Source organism: Stomoxys calcitrans, chromosome 4 (genome assembly GCF_963082655.1).
Source record: "Stomoxys calcitrans chromosome 4, idStoCalc2.1, whole genome shotgun sequence".
Taxonomy (NCBI): Eukaryota; Metazoa; Arthropoda; class Insecta; order Diptera; family Muscidae; genus Stomoxys; species Stomoxys calcitrans.
Genome location: NC_081555.1, coordinates 100,588,591 through 100,603,801, shown reverse-complemented (window position 1 = coordinate 100,603,801; position 15,211 = coordinate 100,588,591). Strand labels below are relative to the sequence as shown.

Here is a 15,211-nt window from a genome sequence, read left to right as displayed (position 1 = left end):
TGCATAGAAAGCATTAAACAATGGTCTAAAACCGGACAATATCCTGCAATGGAATCTCAAAAGATTTTAAGACCAAAAAAAAGAAAGCGCAGACAGACAATACAGTATAGACCAAAAAAAGGTTTAGCTAAAAATCATCAAAGATATTTCAATTTGTGTTTCAAGATCTAAGGTAGCAGGCTAACAGATACTGGCACTTTCCTAAAAAAATGCAAAAAAATAAAAGTGTAAATTTTAAGAAAAACTGTTTACTTTAAGATTCCTCTTCGAATTTCCATCCGCGAACTGCGTTTAGTTTTTTTAAATCCGAAAAATTGAAGCAGTTACAGCGTTTTCGACCTTGAAAACGACTATGACTATTTGCCCAAAAAAATCAAGTTTTAAATATCAATTTTGCGATTGTTTGCCTATATTTTGAGCAAAACGCTCTGGGATTGCAATACATCGCATTTTTCGCTAAAATCTTCACCTCTATATGCTCAACTCAAAAATTTTTGAGGCATCAAAAATTTAAATTTTTATAAGGTTACCCCCTTTCCTAAAAAAATGCAAAAAAAAATAAAAGTGTAAATTTTAAGAAAAACTGTTTACTTCAAGACTCCTCTTCAAATTTCCATCCGCGAACTGCGTTTAGATTTTTTAAATCCGAAAAAGTGAAGCAGTTACAGCGTTTTCGACCTTGAAAACAACTATGACTATTTGCCCAAAAAAATCAAGTTTTGAATATCAATTTTGCGATTTTGTGCTTACACTTTGAGCAAAACGCTCTGGGATTGCAATACACCGCATTTTTCGCTAAAATCTTCACCTCTATATGCTCAACTCAAAATTTTTTGGGGCATCAAAAATTTAAATTTTTCATAAGGTTACCCCCTTTCCTAAAAAAATGCAAAAAAAATAAAAGTGTAAATTTTAAGAAAAACTGTTTACTTCAAGATTCCTCTTCGAATTTCCATCCGCGAACTGGGTTTAGATTTTTTAAATCCGAAAAAGTGAAGCAGTTACAGCGTTTTCGACATTGAAAACGACTATGACTATTTAAAGTGAAGCAGTTACAGAGTTTTCGACCTTGAAAACGACTATGACTATTTGCCCAAAAAAATCAAGTTTTGAATATCAATTTTGCGATTGTTTGCTTATATTTTGAGCAAAACGCTCTGAAATTGCAATACATCGCATTTTTCGCTTAAATCTTCACCTCTGTATGCTCAACTCAAAATTTTTTGGGGCATCAAAAATTTAAATTTTTCATAAGGTTACCCCCTTTCATAAAAAAATCCAAAAAAAATAAAAGTGAAAATTTTAAGAAAAACTGTTTACTTCAACATTGCTCTTCGAATTTTCATCCGCGAACTGCGTTTAGGTTTTTTAAACCCGAAAAAGTGAAGCAGTTACAGCGTTTTCGACCTTAAAAACTACTAAGACTATTTGCCCAAAAAAATTAAGTTTTGGATATCAATTTTGCGATTTTGTGCTTATATTTTGAGCAAAACGCTCTGGGATTGCAATACACCGCATTTTTCGCTAAAATCTTCACCTCTGTATGCTCAACTCAAAATTTTTTGGGGCATTAAAAATTAAAATTTTTCATAAGGTTACCCCCTTTCCTAAAAAAGTGCAAAAAAAATCAAACTGAAAATTTTAAGAAAAACTGTTTACTTCAAGACTCCTCTTGGAATTTCCATCCGCGAACTGCGTTTAGATTTTTTAAATCCGAAAAAGTGAAGCAGTTACAGCGTTTTCGACCTTAAAAACGACTATGACTATTTGCCCAAAAAAATCAAGTTTTGAATATCAATTTTGCGATTGTTTGCTTATATTTTGAGCAAAACGGTCTGGGATTGCAATACACCGCATTTTTCGCTAAAATCTTTGCTACTGTATGCTCAACTCAAAATTTTTTGGGGCATCAAAAATTTAAATTTTCATGAGGTTATCCCCTTTCCTAAAAAAATGCAAAAAAAATAAAAGTGAAAATTTTAAGAAAAACTGTTTACTTCAAGATTCCTCTTGGAATTTCCATCCGCGAACTGCGTTTAGATTTTTTAAATCCGAAAAAGTGAAGCAGTTACAGCGTTTTCGACCTTAAAAACTACTAAGACTATTTGCCCAAAAAAATTAAGTTTTGGATATCAATTTTGCGATTTTGTGCTTATATTTTGAGCAAAACGCTCTGGGATTGCAATACACCGCATTTTTCGCTAAAATCTTCACTTCTATATGCTCAACTCAAAATTTTTTGGGGCATCAAAAATTTAAATTTTTCATAAGGTTACCCCCTTTCCTAAAAAAATGCAAAAAAAATAAAAGTGTAAATTTTAAGAAAAACTGTTTACTTCAAGATTCCTCTTCGAATTTCCATCCGCGAACTGGGTTTAGATTTTTTAAATACGAAAAAGTGAAGCAGTTACAGCGTTTTCGACATTGAAAACGACTATGACTATTTAAAGTGAAGCAGTTACAGAGTTTTCGACCTTGAAAACGACTATGACTATTTGCCCAAAAAAAACAGGTTTGGAATTTCAATTTTGCGATTTTGTGCTTATATTTTGAGCAAAACGCTCTGGGATTGCAATACATCGCATTTTTCGCTTAAATCTTCACCTCTGTATGCTCAACTCAAAATTTTTTGGGGCATCAAAAATTTAAATTTTTCATAAGGTTACCCCCTTTCATAAAAAAATCCAAAAAAAAAATAAAAGTGAAAATTTTAAGAAAAACTGTTTACTTCAAGATTGCCCTTCGAATTTTCATCCGCGAACTGCGTTTAGGTTTTTTAAATCCGAAAAAGTGAAGCAGTTACAGCGTTTTCGACCTTAAAAACTACTAAGACTATTTGCCCAAAAAAATTAAGTTTTGGATATCAATTTTGCGATTTTGTGCTTATATTTTGAGCAAAACGCTCTGGGATTGCAATACACCGCATTTTTCGCTAAAATCTTCACCTCTATATGCTCAACTCAAAATTTTTGGGGCATCAAAAATTTAAATTTTTCATAAGGTTACCACCTTTCCTAAAAAAATGAAAAAAAAATATAAGTGAAAATTTTAAGAAAAACTGTTTACTTCAAGATTCCTCTTCGAATTTCCATCCGCGAACTGCGTTTAGATTTTTTAAATACGAAAAAGTGAAGCAGTTACAGAGTTTTCGACATTGAAAACGACTATGACTATTTAAAGTGAAGCAGTTACAGAGTTTTCGACCTTGAAAACGACTATGACTATTTGCCCAAAAAAAACAGGTTTGGAATTTCAATTTTGCGATTTTGTGCTTATATTTTGAGCAAAACGCTCTGGGATTGCAATACATCGCATTTTTCGCTTAAATCTTCACCTCTGTATGCTCAACTCAAAATTTTTTGGGGCATCAAAAATTTAAATTTTTCATAAGGTTACCCCCTTTCATAAAAAAATCCAAAAAAAAAATAAAAGTGAAAATTTTAAGAAAAACTGTTTACTTCAAGATTGCTCTTCGAATTTTCATCCGCGAACTGCGTTTAGGTTTTTTAAATCCGAAAAAGTGAAGCAGTTACAGCGTTTTCGACCTTAAAAACTACTAAGACTATTTGCCCAAAAAAATTAAGTTTTGGATATCAATTTTGCGATTTTGTGCTTATATTTTGAGCAAAACGCTCTGGGATTGCAATACACCGCATTTTTCGCTAAAATCTTCACTTCTATATGCTCAACTTAAAATTTTTTGGGGCATCAAAAATTTAAATTTTTCATAAGGTTACCCCCTTTCCTAAAAAAATGAAAAAAAAAAATATAAGTGAAAATTTTAAGAAAAACTGTTTACTTCAAGATTGCTCTTCGAATTTCCATCCGCGAACTTCGTTTAGATTTTTTAAATCCAAAAAAGTGAAGCAGTTACAGCGTTTTCGACCTTGAAAACGACTATGACTTTTTGGCAAACAAAATCAAGTTTTGGATATCAATTTTGCGATTTTTTGCTAATATTTTAAGCAAAACGCTCTGGGATTGCAGTACACCGCATTTTTTGGTCAAATCTTCACCTCTGCATGCTCAACTAAAAATTTTTTGGGGCATCAAAAATTGAACCCCCGGCACTGGACCCCCGACACTTAGGCTGAGATTTTGATGCCAAGTTCGTTCCATACTCTTAAATACATTTCATTTATACCCCTATTGTCGCAACCGGTAAACATGTCCGTTCGAGTGGGTTTGGGATGGGGCGTCCCTCCAAGTTATTTTATACCAAATTCGTGTTTTTGGGGCACCCATCTCCAAGATCTGGCGTTTTTTTAAATTTTGGCAAGAGGGGACGATCCGTCTGTCTGTCGAAAGCGCGTTAAATTTCGAAGGAGTAAAGCTAGGAGTTTATACCTCGAACATACTTTCGCGCAATTCTGAATGTTTTGTTATATCCTCCACCATAAGATGGTGGTATAGAAATTTCGTTTTGGATATTGAATATTCGTCTAAGACCCCATAAATCATATATATGGCAGTTTAAGTCAAGTCCAAGTCCGTCTGTCTGTCGAAAGCACGCTAATTTTCGAAGAAGTAAAACTAGGCGCTTGAAATTTTTTGACTTCTTGAGCCTCTAGAGGGCGCAATTAATATCCAATTTGGCTGAAACTTTGCACATTTCTTTTTGGTGACTTCCATCAACTGTGTAAAGTATAGTCTAAATAAGTTGATAACCTGATATAGCTGCCATATTAACCGATCTTCCCATTAGACTTGAGCCTCTTGAGGGCGCAATTCTTATCCAATTTGGCTAAAATTTTCACCATTCGTTTTGGTATGGCTTGCAATAGCTGTGTCATATATGGTCTAAATCAGTAACCTGATATATGTAACCGTCATATAAACCGATCTCCCGATTTGACTTCTTGAGCATCTAGAGGGTGCAATTCTTATCCAATTTGGTTGAAATTTAGTTTGGTCTAAATCGGTTGATAACCTGATACAGCTGCCTTAAAAACCTAACTGCCGGCGCAATTCTTATCCAATTTGGCTGAAATTCTGCACATGTCGTTTTGCTATGACTTCCAATAACTGTGCCAAATATGGTCTAAATCAATAACCTGATATATGTAGCTATCATATAACCCGATCTCTTAATTTGTCTTCTTGAGCCTCTAGGGGGCGAAATTCTTATCCAATTTGGCTGAAATTTTGCCAAATATGGTATAAATCATATCCTGATATAACTGCCATACAAACCAACTTCCTGATTTGACTTTTTGAGCCTCTAACACCTTTGACAAATTAATGAAGGTATCCCAAATACCCAACGGCTATTGGGTATGGTGTAGGGGGCACGCTTTTGTTTTGAAGCAGGGCTCAATAAGTCCTTGGGTATACGGGGCACCTTAATCAATTTGACAAAGGTGTTGATAAAGATACATGGCGTATCAGAAATCGCAATCCAGCATGTCAGTCAAAGTGTTTTGAAGATTAACACACACTTGGCCAACTTTTATAAGTTCTTTGCTATGCTATTCTTTGAATAGAAAGCATTGACTATGATCTCGAGCTAGACAATATTGAAAAAATCAGGAGAAGATTTTAAAGATCATAATGAAAGAGCGCAAACAGACAAATTTTGATATCTATAGACAATTTTCGCAACATTCAATTTCTTTAGAATATTTTTTCAAAATTTAATTTCTATAGAAGTTTTGTCAACATTTTATATCTATAGAAAATTTAATCAAAATTTTATATCTACAGAAAATTTTGTCAAAATTCAATTTCTATAAAAAGTTGTTTCAAAATTTTATTTCTACATAAATTCTTGACAAAAATAATTCAAAACAGTCTGATTAAAGTTTTTGTTTTTTTTTTTTTAATTGAACGATTAATCGTTCAACTGTGTCCAAAATATCCAAAATATCCAAAAAAGCTTAAAAACCAAAAAAGCTTTAAAAATCAAAAAAGCTTTTTATACCCAAAAACATATGATAAAATTTCGTAAAAAAGAGAATGCCAAAGAAAGATCGCCGTTAGTGTGTTTTTTTAAGTGGACTGTAAAACATCGGATGCATACCTTCTGTGACTTAAGTTATGCAAACCTCAATTTTCAATTGAAAAAAGTGCTTTAATTTGAATTCTTATCAGAAATATCTAAAGATACCATCATGGATTTATTATTCATGAGTAAACGCATCTTTCTGGGCACCAAAGAGGGTTTCATGCATGGCGGCATTATTGTCGATAGCGAGGGTACAATTAAGAAAATATTGCGCTCGGCCCAAGAAGTCAATTCATATCTATATAATATTGAATCGGAAGCGGTGAGTATATCAAAACAAACACCCAAGCATACGCAAATGTGCATATACACACAAACAAATATACGTGTGTAGTTTTCAGATATGCTAAAAATGCAAAAACACAACATAAATTTTACCATATATAGAAGTGAATGATTTTTTTTGTATTAATTTTTCCCAAAAAAAAGGTTTTTGATTTTGACAATATGGTGTTAATGCCCGGCCTCATCGATGTCAATGTGCATATAAACGAACCGGGTCGCAAGGATTGGGAGGGCTTTTTAAATGCAACCAAAGCAGCAGCAGCTGGCGGTTTTACCACCATTATTGATAGGCCCACGTAAGCTTACATATAACAAAGTAACTAGAATATTGTCTTGATCGAGAATCCAAAACTAAATTCAAATATTGAATTTTGGTATTTCAAGACATTATTCCCATTTGAAGTGATTTTTGAAAAATATTCTATATTCCAGCAATTCCATTCCACCCACCACCTCAATGGCTGCTTTAAAAGCCAAGCTTTGTACCGCCCGTGGCAAAATCTATGTGGATGTTGGCTTTTGGGGTGGTCTTAATACCAAAGATTGGTCCGATATGCCTGCCATTATTGCAGGCGGTGTTATTGGTCTACAATGCACTCTGGTCGATTCACCTGAACCGGTGGGAAAAGAATATCCCGCCATTACCAAGGAACAATTGGATGCGGTTCTACAGAAAGTCGATGATAATACTCTGATAGCGGTGCATGCAGAGGAACCCTTAGCCAAACCCATACGTCCTAATGAAGATGAGCCCAAATGTTATGAGTCATTTCTAAGAACAAGGCCGGCACAAATGGAAGTGAATGCAGTGAGAACTATAACAGAGTTGGCGTTGAAGCATAAAAAGTAAGTTAAGGGTGATTTTTTAAGAGTTACATGAAAGTTAAAAAAAAAATCAGAAAAATGCATGAAATCTTTATTTAAAACAATAGTACGGTCCATATAAATTAATGTTTGAAGACTGTATCATGCAAATGTTGACCGTGACTGCGCCTCAAATGGTCCATTCGCTTAGTCCAATTTTGGCGTACTTCCAACATTTCGACAGATATCTCACGAATAAATGCTTCAATGTTGTGTCTTTCAATGCGTCGCTTGAAGAGGGCTTGTCTGTATAGACATGACCTTTAAAATAGCCCCACTAAAAATAGTCTAAAGGAGTTACATCGCACTATCTAGGCGGCCAATTGACAGGTCCCGAAAGTGAAATAAAATGTTCACCGAACTCACCTTTCAATAAGTCCATTCTTAAGCGTGCTGTATGGCATGTGGCTCCGTCATGTTGAGTCCACATGTTATGCAAGTCAAGCTCTTGAATTTTGGTCAAAAAAAACTTTGGATATCATCTCCAAGTAGCGCTCACCATTGACAGTTACGTTACGATTCGCATCATCTTTGAAGAAGTACGGTCCAATGATGCCACCAGCCCATAAACCGCATCAAACTGTGACTTTTTCTTGATGCATTGGTGGCTCCTGCATTGCTTTTGGCTGACCTTAAACCCAAAATCGACAATTCCTTTTATTTACGTACCCATTGAGATAAAAATGAGCTTCGTCGCTAAACACAACATAAAATGGAAGAAGCGCATGATTAATTATCTTAACAGAGCACGCATTTTGTTAATATAATTCTGTAGTTTTAATACCCTATTCTTTGACAAAGGGAAGTTTTAATACTGGTTCCCTTGGGAAAGGGTAGTTTTACTACTCTTTCCATTGGGAAAGGGTAGCTTCAGTACCCTTTTCTTTGGGAAAAGGTAGTCTTAATACCCCTTCCTTTGGGAAAGGGTTGTCTTAATACCCTAAGAACATAAATATAAAAGCCTTTCCTTTGGAAAAGGGTAGTTTTAAGAACCTTTCCTTTAGGAAACGGTAGTTTTAAGAACCTTTCTTTTGTGAAAAGATAGTTTAAGTACCCTCTTCCTTGGGAAAGGGTAGTTTTAATAACCTTTCCTATGGGAAAGGGTAGTTTTAATAACCTTTCCTATGGGAAAGGGTAGTTTTAATACCTTATCCTTTGGGGAAGGGTAGTTTTAATACCCTATCCTTTGAAAAATGGTAGTTTAAATAATCCCTACCTTTGGGAAAGGGGAGTTTGGTTAACATTTCCTTTGGGAAAGGGTAGTCTTACTAACCTTTCCTTTGAGAAAGGGTAATTTTAATACCCTCTCCTTTGGGAAAGGGTAGTATTAGTACACTTTCCTCAGAAATGGGTAGTTTTAGTACCCTTTCATTTGCGAAAGAGTAGCCTTTCCGAAAGGAAAGGGTACTAAAAAAGGTAGTTTAGTTATCCTTCCTTTAGGAAAGGGTAGTTTTAGTACCCTTTTAGTTACCCTTCCTTTGGGAAAGGGCAGTTTTAGTACTCTTTACTTTGGAAATGTGGTGTTTTAGTACCCTTTCTTTGGGAAGGGGTAATTTTATTGCCCTTTCCATTGGGAAAGGGTTGTTGTAGTACCCTTTAGTTTAGGAAAGGGTAGTTTTAGTACCCTATTCCTTGGAAAACGTTAGTTTTAGTACCCTTCCATTTAGGAAACCGTAGTTTTAGTAACCTTTTCTTTGACATATGGTAGTTTCGGTACCTTCCTTTAGGAAAGGGTAGATTTAGTACCCTTTTAGTTACCCTTCCTTTGGGAAAGGGCAGTTTTAGTACTCTTTACTTTGGAAATGTGGTGTTTTAGTACCCTTTCTTTGGGAAGGGGTAGTTTTATTGCCCTTTCCATTGGGAAAGGGTTGTTGTAGTACCCTTTAGTTTAGGAAAGGGTAGTTTTAGTACCCTATTCCTTGGAAAACGTTAGTTTTAGTACCCTTCCATTTAGGAAACCGTAGTTTTAGTAACCTTTTCTTTGACATATGGTAGTTTCGGTACCCTACCCATAGGAAACTATGGGAAAGGGTAGATTTCATACCCTTTCCATTGGGAAAAGGGTAGTTTTAGTACCCTTTTCCTTCGAAAAAGGGAAGTTTTAGTAACCTTTCTTTTGGGAAAAATAAGTTTTAGTACTCTTTCCTTTAGAAAAGGAAAGTTTTAGAAACCCTTTCTTAGGGAAAGGGTAGTTTGAGTACCCTTAACTTTGGAAAAGGGAAGTTTTAGAAACCCTTTACTTTGTGAAAGGGTGGTTTAAGTACCCTTTTCTTTGGGAAAGGGTAGTTTAAGTACCCTTCCATTTAGGAAACCTAGTCTTAGTAACCTTTCCTTTAACATAGGGTCGTTTTAGTACCCTTTTCCTTGGGAAAGGGTAGTTTTGATACCCTTTCTTTTGGGAAAGGGTAGTTTTAGTACCTTTTTCCTTTGCGAAAGGGTAGTTTTAGTACCCTTTTCATTGGGAAAGGGCAGCTTTAGTACCCTTTCCTTTGGGAAAGGTTATTTTTGGTACCTTTCTTTTGTGAAGGGTTATTTTAGGACCCTTTCTTTAGAAAAGAGTAGTTTTAGTACCATATTCTTTTGGAATGAATAGTTTTACTACCCTTTACTTTTGGAAAGCATAGTTTTAGTACCCTTTTCTTTGGTAGGACTCTTTCCTCTGAGAAAGGGTAGTTTTAGTACCTTTTCCTTTGCGAAAGAGTAGTTTTAGTACCCTTTCCTTTGAGAAAGGGTTGTTTTGATAGCCTTTCCTGTAGGAAAGGGTTGTTTTAATGCCCTTTCTTATGGGAAAGAATAGTTTGAGTACCTTTTTCTTTGCGAAAGGGCAGTTGTAGTACCCTTTTCTTTCGGGAATGGTAGTTTTAGTACCCCATTATTTTGGAAAGGGTAGTTTTAGTACCCTTCCCTTTGAGAAAGGGTATTTTTGCTATCGTTTCTTTTGGGAAAGGGTACTTTTAGTACCATGTCCATTAGCATAGGGTAGTTTTACTACCCTTTCCTTTGCGAAAAGGTAGTTTTAGTACCATTTCCTTTAGGAAAGGGAAGTTTTAGTAACCTTTCCTTTGGGAAAGGGCAGTTTTTGGTACCCTTTCTTTTGGAAAAGGGTAGTTTTAGTACCCTCCCCTATGGAAAAGGGTAGTTTCGGTACCCTTTCGTTTGAGAAAGGGTAGTTTCAGTACCCTTTCCTCTGGGAAAGGGTAGTTTCAGTAACATTTCCTCTGGGAAAGGATAGTTTTAGTACCCTTTTCTCTGACAAAGGGTAAATTTTGTACCCTATCCTTTGGGAAAGGGAAGTTTTGGTACCCTTTCCTTTGGCAAAGGGAAGTTTAAGGAACTCTTTCTTAGGTAGGGAACCCTTTCGTTTGAGAAAGGGTAGTTTCAGTAACCTTTCCTCTGGGAAGGGTAGTTTCAGTACCCTTTCCTCTGGGAAATGATAGTTTTAGTACCCTTTTCTCTGACAAAGGGTAAATTTTGTACCCTATCCTTTGGGAAAGGGAAGTTTTAGTATCCTTTACTTTGGAAATGGGTAGTTTTAGTACCTTTCCTTTAAGACAGAGTAGTGCTACTACCCTTTCCCTAGGTAAAGGGTATTAGTAGTATCCTTTTCGTTGGGAAAGGGTAGTTTTAGTAACTTTTCATTTGAGAAATGGTTATTTTAGTACCCTTTCCATTGGGAAAGAACAGTTTTAGTACCCTTTCCTTTGGGAATGTGTAGTTTTGGTACCCTTTCCTTTAGGAAAGGGAAACGGTAGTATTAGTATCCTTTCCTTTTGGGAAAGGGTAGTTTTAGTAGCCTTTCCTCTTTCCTTTGGAAAAGAGTACCTTTTGCTTTGGGAAATGCTATTTTAGAAAAGAATAGTTTTGGTACCCTTTCCTTTGGGAGATGGTATTTTAGAAATAAGTAGTATTTCAGTACCTTTTACTTTGAAAACTGGTAGTTTTGGTACCCTTTACTTTAAAACCTGTAAATTGTAGCACTCTGCACTTTATTGTTGTTGTTCAAGCTTATTCCGGTCTAAAAGACCGTTTGCTCCGGGAAAAAGGTTGGTCATTTGTTATTAAAGGCGCCAATAACTCTCCTTGTCATATCGAGCAGTATTTGTGCAAGAGCCTTTGCCGCCCGGCCTCTCACTGACACTCTCCACTCGATACAGCTGATTGTCCGCAACTACCGTTGCAATTACTCAATATTGCAGCCAGTGAGGTGCTCTCAACTATCCCGTGCCGCTTGAAAACGGTAGTTTAGTACCATTTTCTTTGAAAACAAATGGTTGCAGTTCACTTTACTCTGAAAGATAGTATACTATTCTTGAACAAAGAAAAATTTAATCCAGTATTTGCGGTAAAGCGTCCCGTAGGCATATTGTTCCATAAATATGAAATTCTGATTCATAGTATACTCCGAAACGCCTATCATTTGAATCCACTCGGATGGTTTTAGTTACTAGGACAACCTTTCTGATACAGATTGCACAATTTGATTTCCAATTCGTACTAACCTCCTAGATGCCTTCTATTCGAGTCACGTAATGTGGCCATCTGTTTATATGTTCCCTTGCAGGTTTGGGGGTGGCGTGATTTCCTCGAAGGGTTTTTGGATTGGGATAAAATTTTTATAGCAATTTTTCATTATTTGTTTTTTTTTTTTAATTGTATTGCAAATAAAATTTTTAGAATTTTTTTATATAATAAAGAAAAAACATGTCTAAAACTTCTCTTTTTCTTTCCCGTACAGAAAACAATTTCACCTGCTTAATCTCAGTGCCAACGAGGTTATGCCCATTATTAAAGATGGTAAAAGCAAAGGTGCTAAAATCACTGCCGAAACCTGCCCTCATTACCTTAGCCTAGCTGCCGAAGACATAGAAGACTGTCACACCGAATATAAAACTCATCCCCCGATTAGGGCAAGATCCAATCAGGCTGCGCTCTGGGATTCAGTTAAATCGGGAATGATAGACATTATAGCATCAGACCATTCACCAGCTACACCAGGACCAAAATGTCTTACCTATGGCAGAGCTAGGGGAAATTTTCTTAATGCCTGGCCTGGCATATCATCGTTGCAATTGGGTGGGATTTTGTTAAAGTTATCATGAAGTGGTCACCGTATTTGGTCCAAATTTATTAAATGTAACTCCTTTTTCAGGTTTATCGGTTATGTGGACTCATTGCCAAAAATATGGTTTGGGCATGCAGCATATCTATAAGACCATGTGTGAGAATCCCGCAATACTTTGTGGTTTGGAGAACTCCAAGGGGAAGATTATCGAAGGTTATGATGCTGATTTTTGTATTTGGGATCCAGACGCCACATTTGAGGTACATGCTGATATGCTGTATTCCACCATAAAGGTAGGTTAATGTGGTACGGGTAATGGGACATACGGGTAATTAGACATTAAATAAAAAAACTAAAAATCAGTAATTAAAAATTTCAATTTTAAATTAAAATTTATGCTTGAAAGATGAAATCATAGAATTTAAAATAAAAAAAAATAAATTTAAAATAATTTTTCTTAAAAGCAAAAAATGCTCATTTATTTTAAAACCAAAATTTTAAAGTTTAAATACATTCAAAAATTTAAAATAAAGTAAAAAATTTATTTAATTTACATATTCTGGTTTTTGTTGCAGTCTACTCCCTATATGAATCAAAGACTTCAAGGTTTGATACATGCTACTGTGGTACGAGGTCTTCATGTCTATCAGGATAATGAAGGATTTGGCCAACCTCTGGGCAAAATCGTATTACGTAAGAATGTGAAAAAGGTTGTGAAGTTTTCGTAACTATAAAGCGAATTTAGTGAAGTACTCAGGTTTTACTTATTGTCAACTGAAATGCATAAGGGCGTAACAAACAAATTGTAAAAAAGGATAAAAATCTCAGCAAATTTAAAAAGTAAAATTTTTTATATTCTCCCTTTTTCGTCTCAAAAATAGATAACTTAAGATTTTATGCAGTTGACGGTAGTTTTGCCCATTGAAGGGTTCCCAAAAAGGCTGTCAAATAAAAAACTATCACTCAATATTTTAATTTTGTAAACATAAGACTTTTATTAAAAAACTAATTTTTAAAGAACAGTTCAGAATTTCATGGAAAACTTTGTTAAAATTAAAAAATAACCCAAGACAACTACCTCCTAAAATTTCCCTAGAAATGCGAAAATTATGTTTGTTTTGGGCACTCTGGCACTTTCGACTCCCAAAGCAAGCTACATTTCCAAGTTTTCCAAGGTGGATTAATAAAGGTGATCTCATGCGAACAGCTGAAAACAGCCAGGCGGTTTGACGGTATTAAGATGTCAGTTATGTGTTTAATTTCGCAGCAAACCACCCCATTTTTTTGACGTTTTCTTTGTTTGTGTTTCTCTTTCTCTCATTGTACACGTAAGCAAATGAGCGCACGTTTCTTTGTTTGTATTGAGAACAATGTCTTTCTTGAAATAACATTATGATGGCAATATGGTGGATTGTACCATATGAATTGTGGTTGTTGTCCAAATGAGACCACCTATAATTGTTTCGCCATGTCAGTTTTCATAAAATAAATTCTTAAAAATCGATTTTTCGTGGGCACAATTTTCAAAGACAAAAACGCTGTAACTCCTTCATTTTTTCGAATTTCGACAATCCAAAACAATATCGCAATGCAAAATTTCAAGAGGTATTGTAAAAAAAAAACAGCACTTCCTAAAATCGCACATTTCTTCTTACACCTACCAAAATTTTAAATTTTTGATATTAAAAAATTTATGAGTTAAGTAAACAGCAGAGAAGTTTGTGGCGAAAGAAAGAGGCTAAACACAATTTCTTGGTTTTTTTCCTCACAACAAAAGCCCAAAATCTGAAAATTGATACCCAAAAAAATTCAAAAAAATTTATATTCTAACTTCTTCAGATTTACGAACTTAAACATTAAGAAAAAAAATATTGAATCCTAAAAGGAAAGCTCTTTCGACATCGGTGCTAACTTGCGAAAAATCCTTTGCAAAGGAAAGGGTAGTTAAAGAATCCTTTCCCAACGGAAAGGATAGTTATAGTACCGTTTCCAAAAGGAAAGGGTAGTTAAGGAGGAAAAGGTTTATATATTAATAACCTTTCCTAAAGGAAAGGGCGATTTAGTACCCTTTCCCAAAGGAAAGTGTATTTTCAGTATCCTTTACAAAGAAAAAGTTCGTACCCTTTCCCAAAAAGGGGTGAATACAGTAGATTTAGCACCCTTTCTCAAAGGAAAGGGTTGTTATAGTATCCTTTCCCAAAGAAAAGGTAGTTGTAATACCCTCTCCCAAAGAAAAGTGTTGTTAGAGTACCCATCCCCAAAGGCATAGATAGCTACAGAACCCTTTCCCAAATGGAAAGGGTAATTTAAGTACCCTTCTTCAAAAAAGGGCAATTTAAAACCCTTTCCCTAGGAAAAGGGTAGTTTAAATACCCTTTTCCAAAGAAAGGGGTAGTTAAAGTACCCTTTTCCAATAAAAAGGGTAAATAAAGTACCCTTTTACAAAGCAAAGGGTAGTTATATTATCCTTTCTTAAAGGAAAGGGTAGTTCTAAAAACATTTCCCAAAGGATAGGGTAGTTATAGTACCCTTTCCCAAAGAAAGGGTAGTAATAGTTCCCTTTCCCAAAGGAAAGGGTAGTTATAATACCCTTTCCTAAAGGAAAGGGTAGTTATAGTACCCTTTTCTAATGGAAAGGGTAGTTATAGTACCCTTTTCTAATGGAAAGGGCGGTAATAGTACCCTTTTCCAAAGCAAAGGGCAGTTATAGTACCCTTTCCCACAGATAAGGGTGCTTATAATAACTATTCCCAAAGAAAAGGGTAGTTATAATATCTTCTTCCAAAGAGAAGGGTAGTTTAGTACCCTTTCCTAAAGGAAGCGGTAGTTATAGTACCCTTACCCAATGAAAATGGTAGTAATAGTACCCTTTCCCAAAAGAAAGGGTAGTTGTAGCAACCTTTGTCAAAGGAAAGGGTAGTTTTAGTTCCCTTTCACACAGGAAAGGGTAGTTTTAGTTCCCTTTCACACAGGAAAGGGTAGTTTTAGTTCCCTTT

General features: G+C 35.2%; 1 protein-coding gene across 1 annotated transcript; it reads left to right on the top strand.

Moving 5' to 3' along the window:
* The first annotated feature begins 6,005 nt into the window (after positions 1-6,005).
* On the top strand, positions 6,006-13,190 carry LOC106083210 (allantoinase). Its single transcript, XM_013246099.2, has 6 exons — positions 6,006-6,266; positions 6,434-6,585; positions 6,722-7,135; positions 11,889-12,226; positions 12,303-12,508; positions 12,791-13,190. Exons 1-6 carry the CDS (start codon positions 6,111-6,113, stop codon positions 12,941-12,943), a joined length of 1,419 nt encoding a protein of 472 aa, XP_013101553.2. The 5' UTR covers positions 6,006-6,110; the 3' UTR covers positions 12,944-13,190.
* Positions 13,191-15,211: the final 2,021 nt, after the last annotated feature.

Excerpts from the sequence above, each read along its gene's own strand:
- LOC106083210 (XM_013246099.2), top strand. The coding sequence starts at position 6,111 with ATGGATTTATTATTCATGAGTAAACGCATCTTTCTGGGCACCAAAGAG. Across the intron at positions 7,136-11,888 it reads TTGGCGTTGAAGCATAAAAA|AAAACAATTTCACCTGCTTA; the intron begins GTAAGTTAAGGG and ends TTTCCCGTACAG. Across the intron at positions 12,509-12,790 it reads TGCTGTATTCCACCATAAAG|TCTACTCCCTATATGAATCA; the intron begins GTAGGTTAATGT and ends TTTTTGTTGCAG.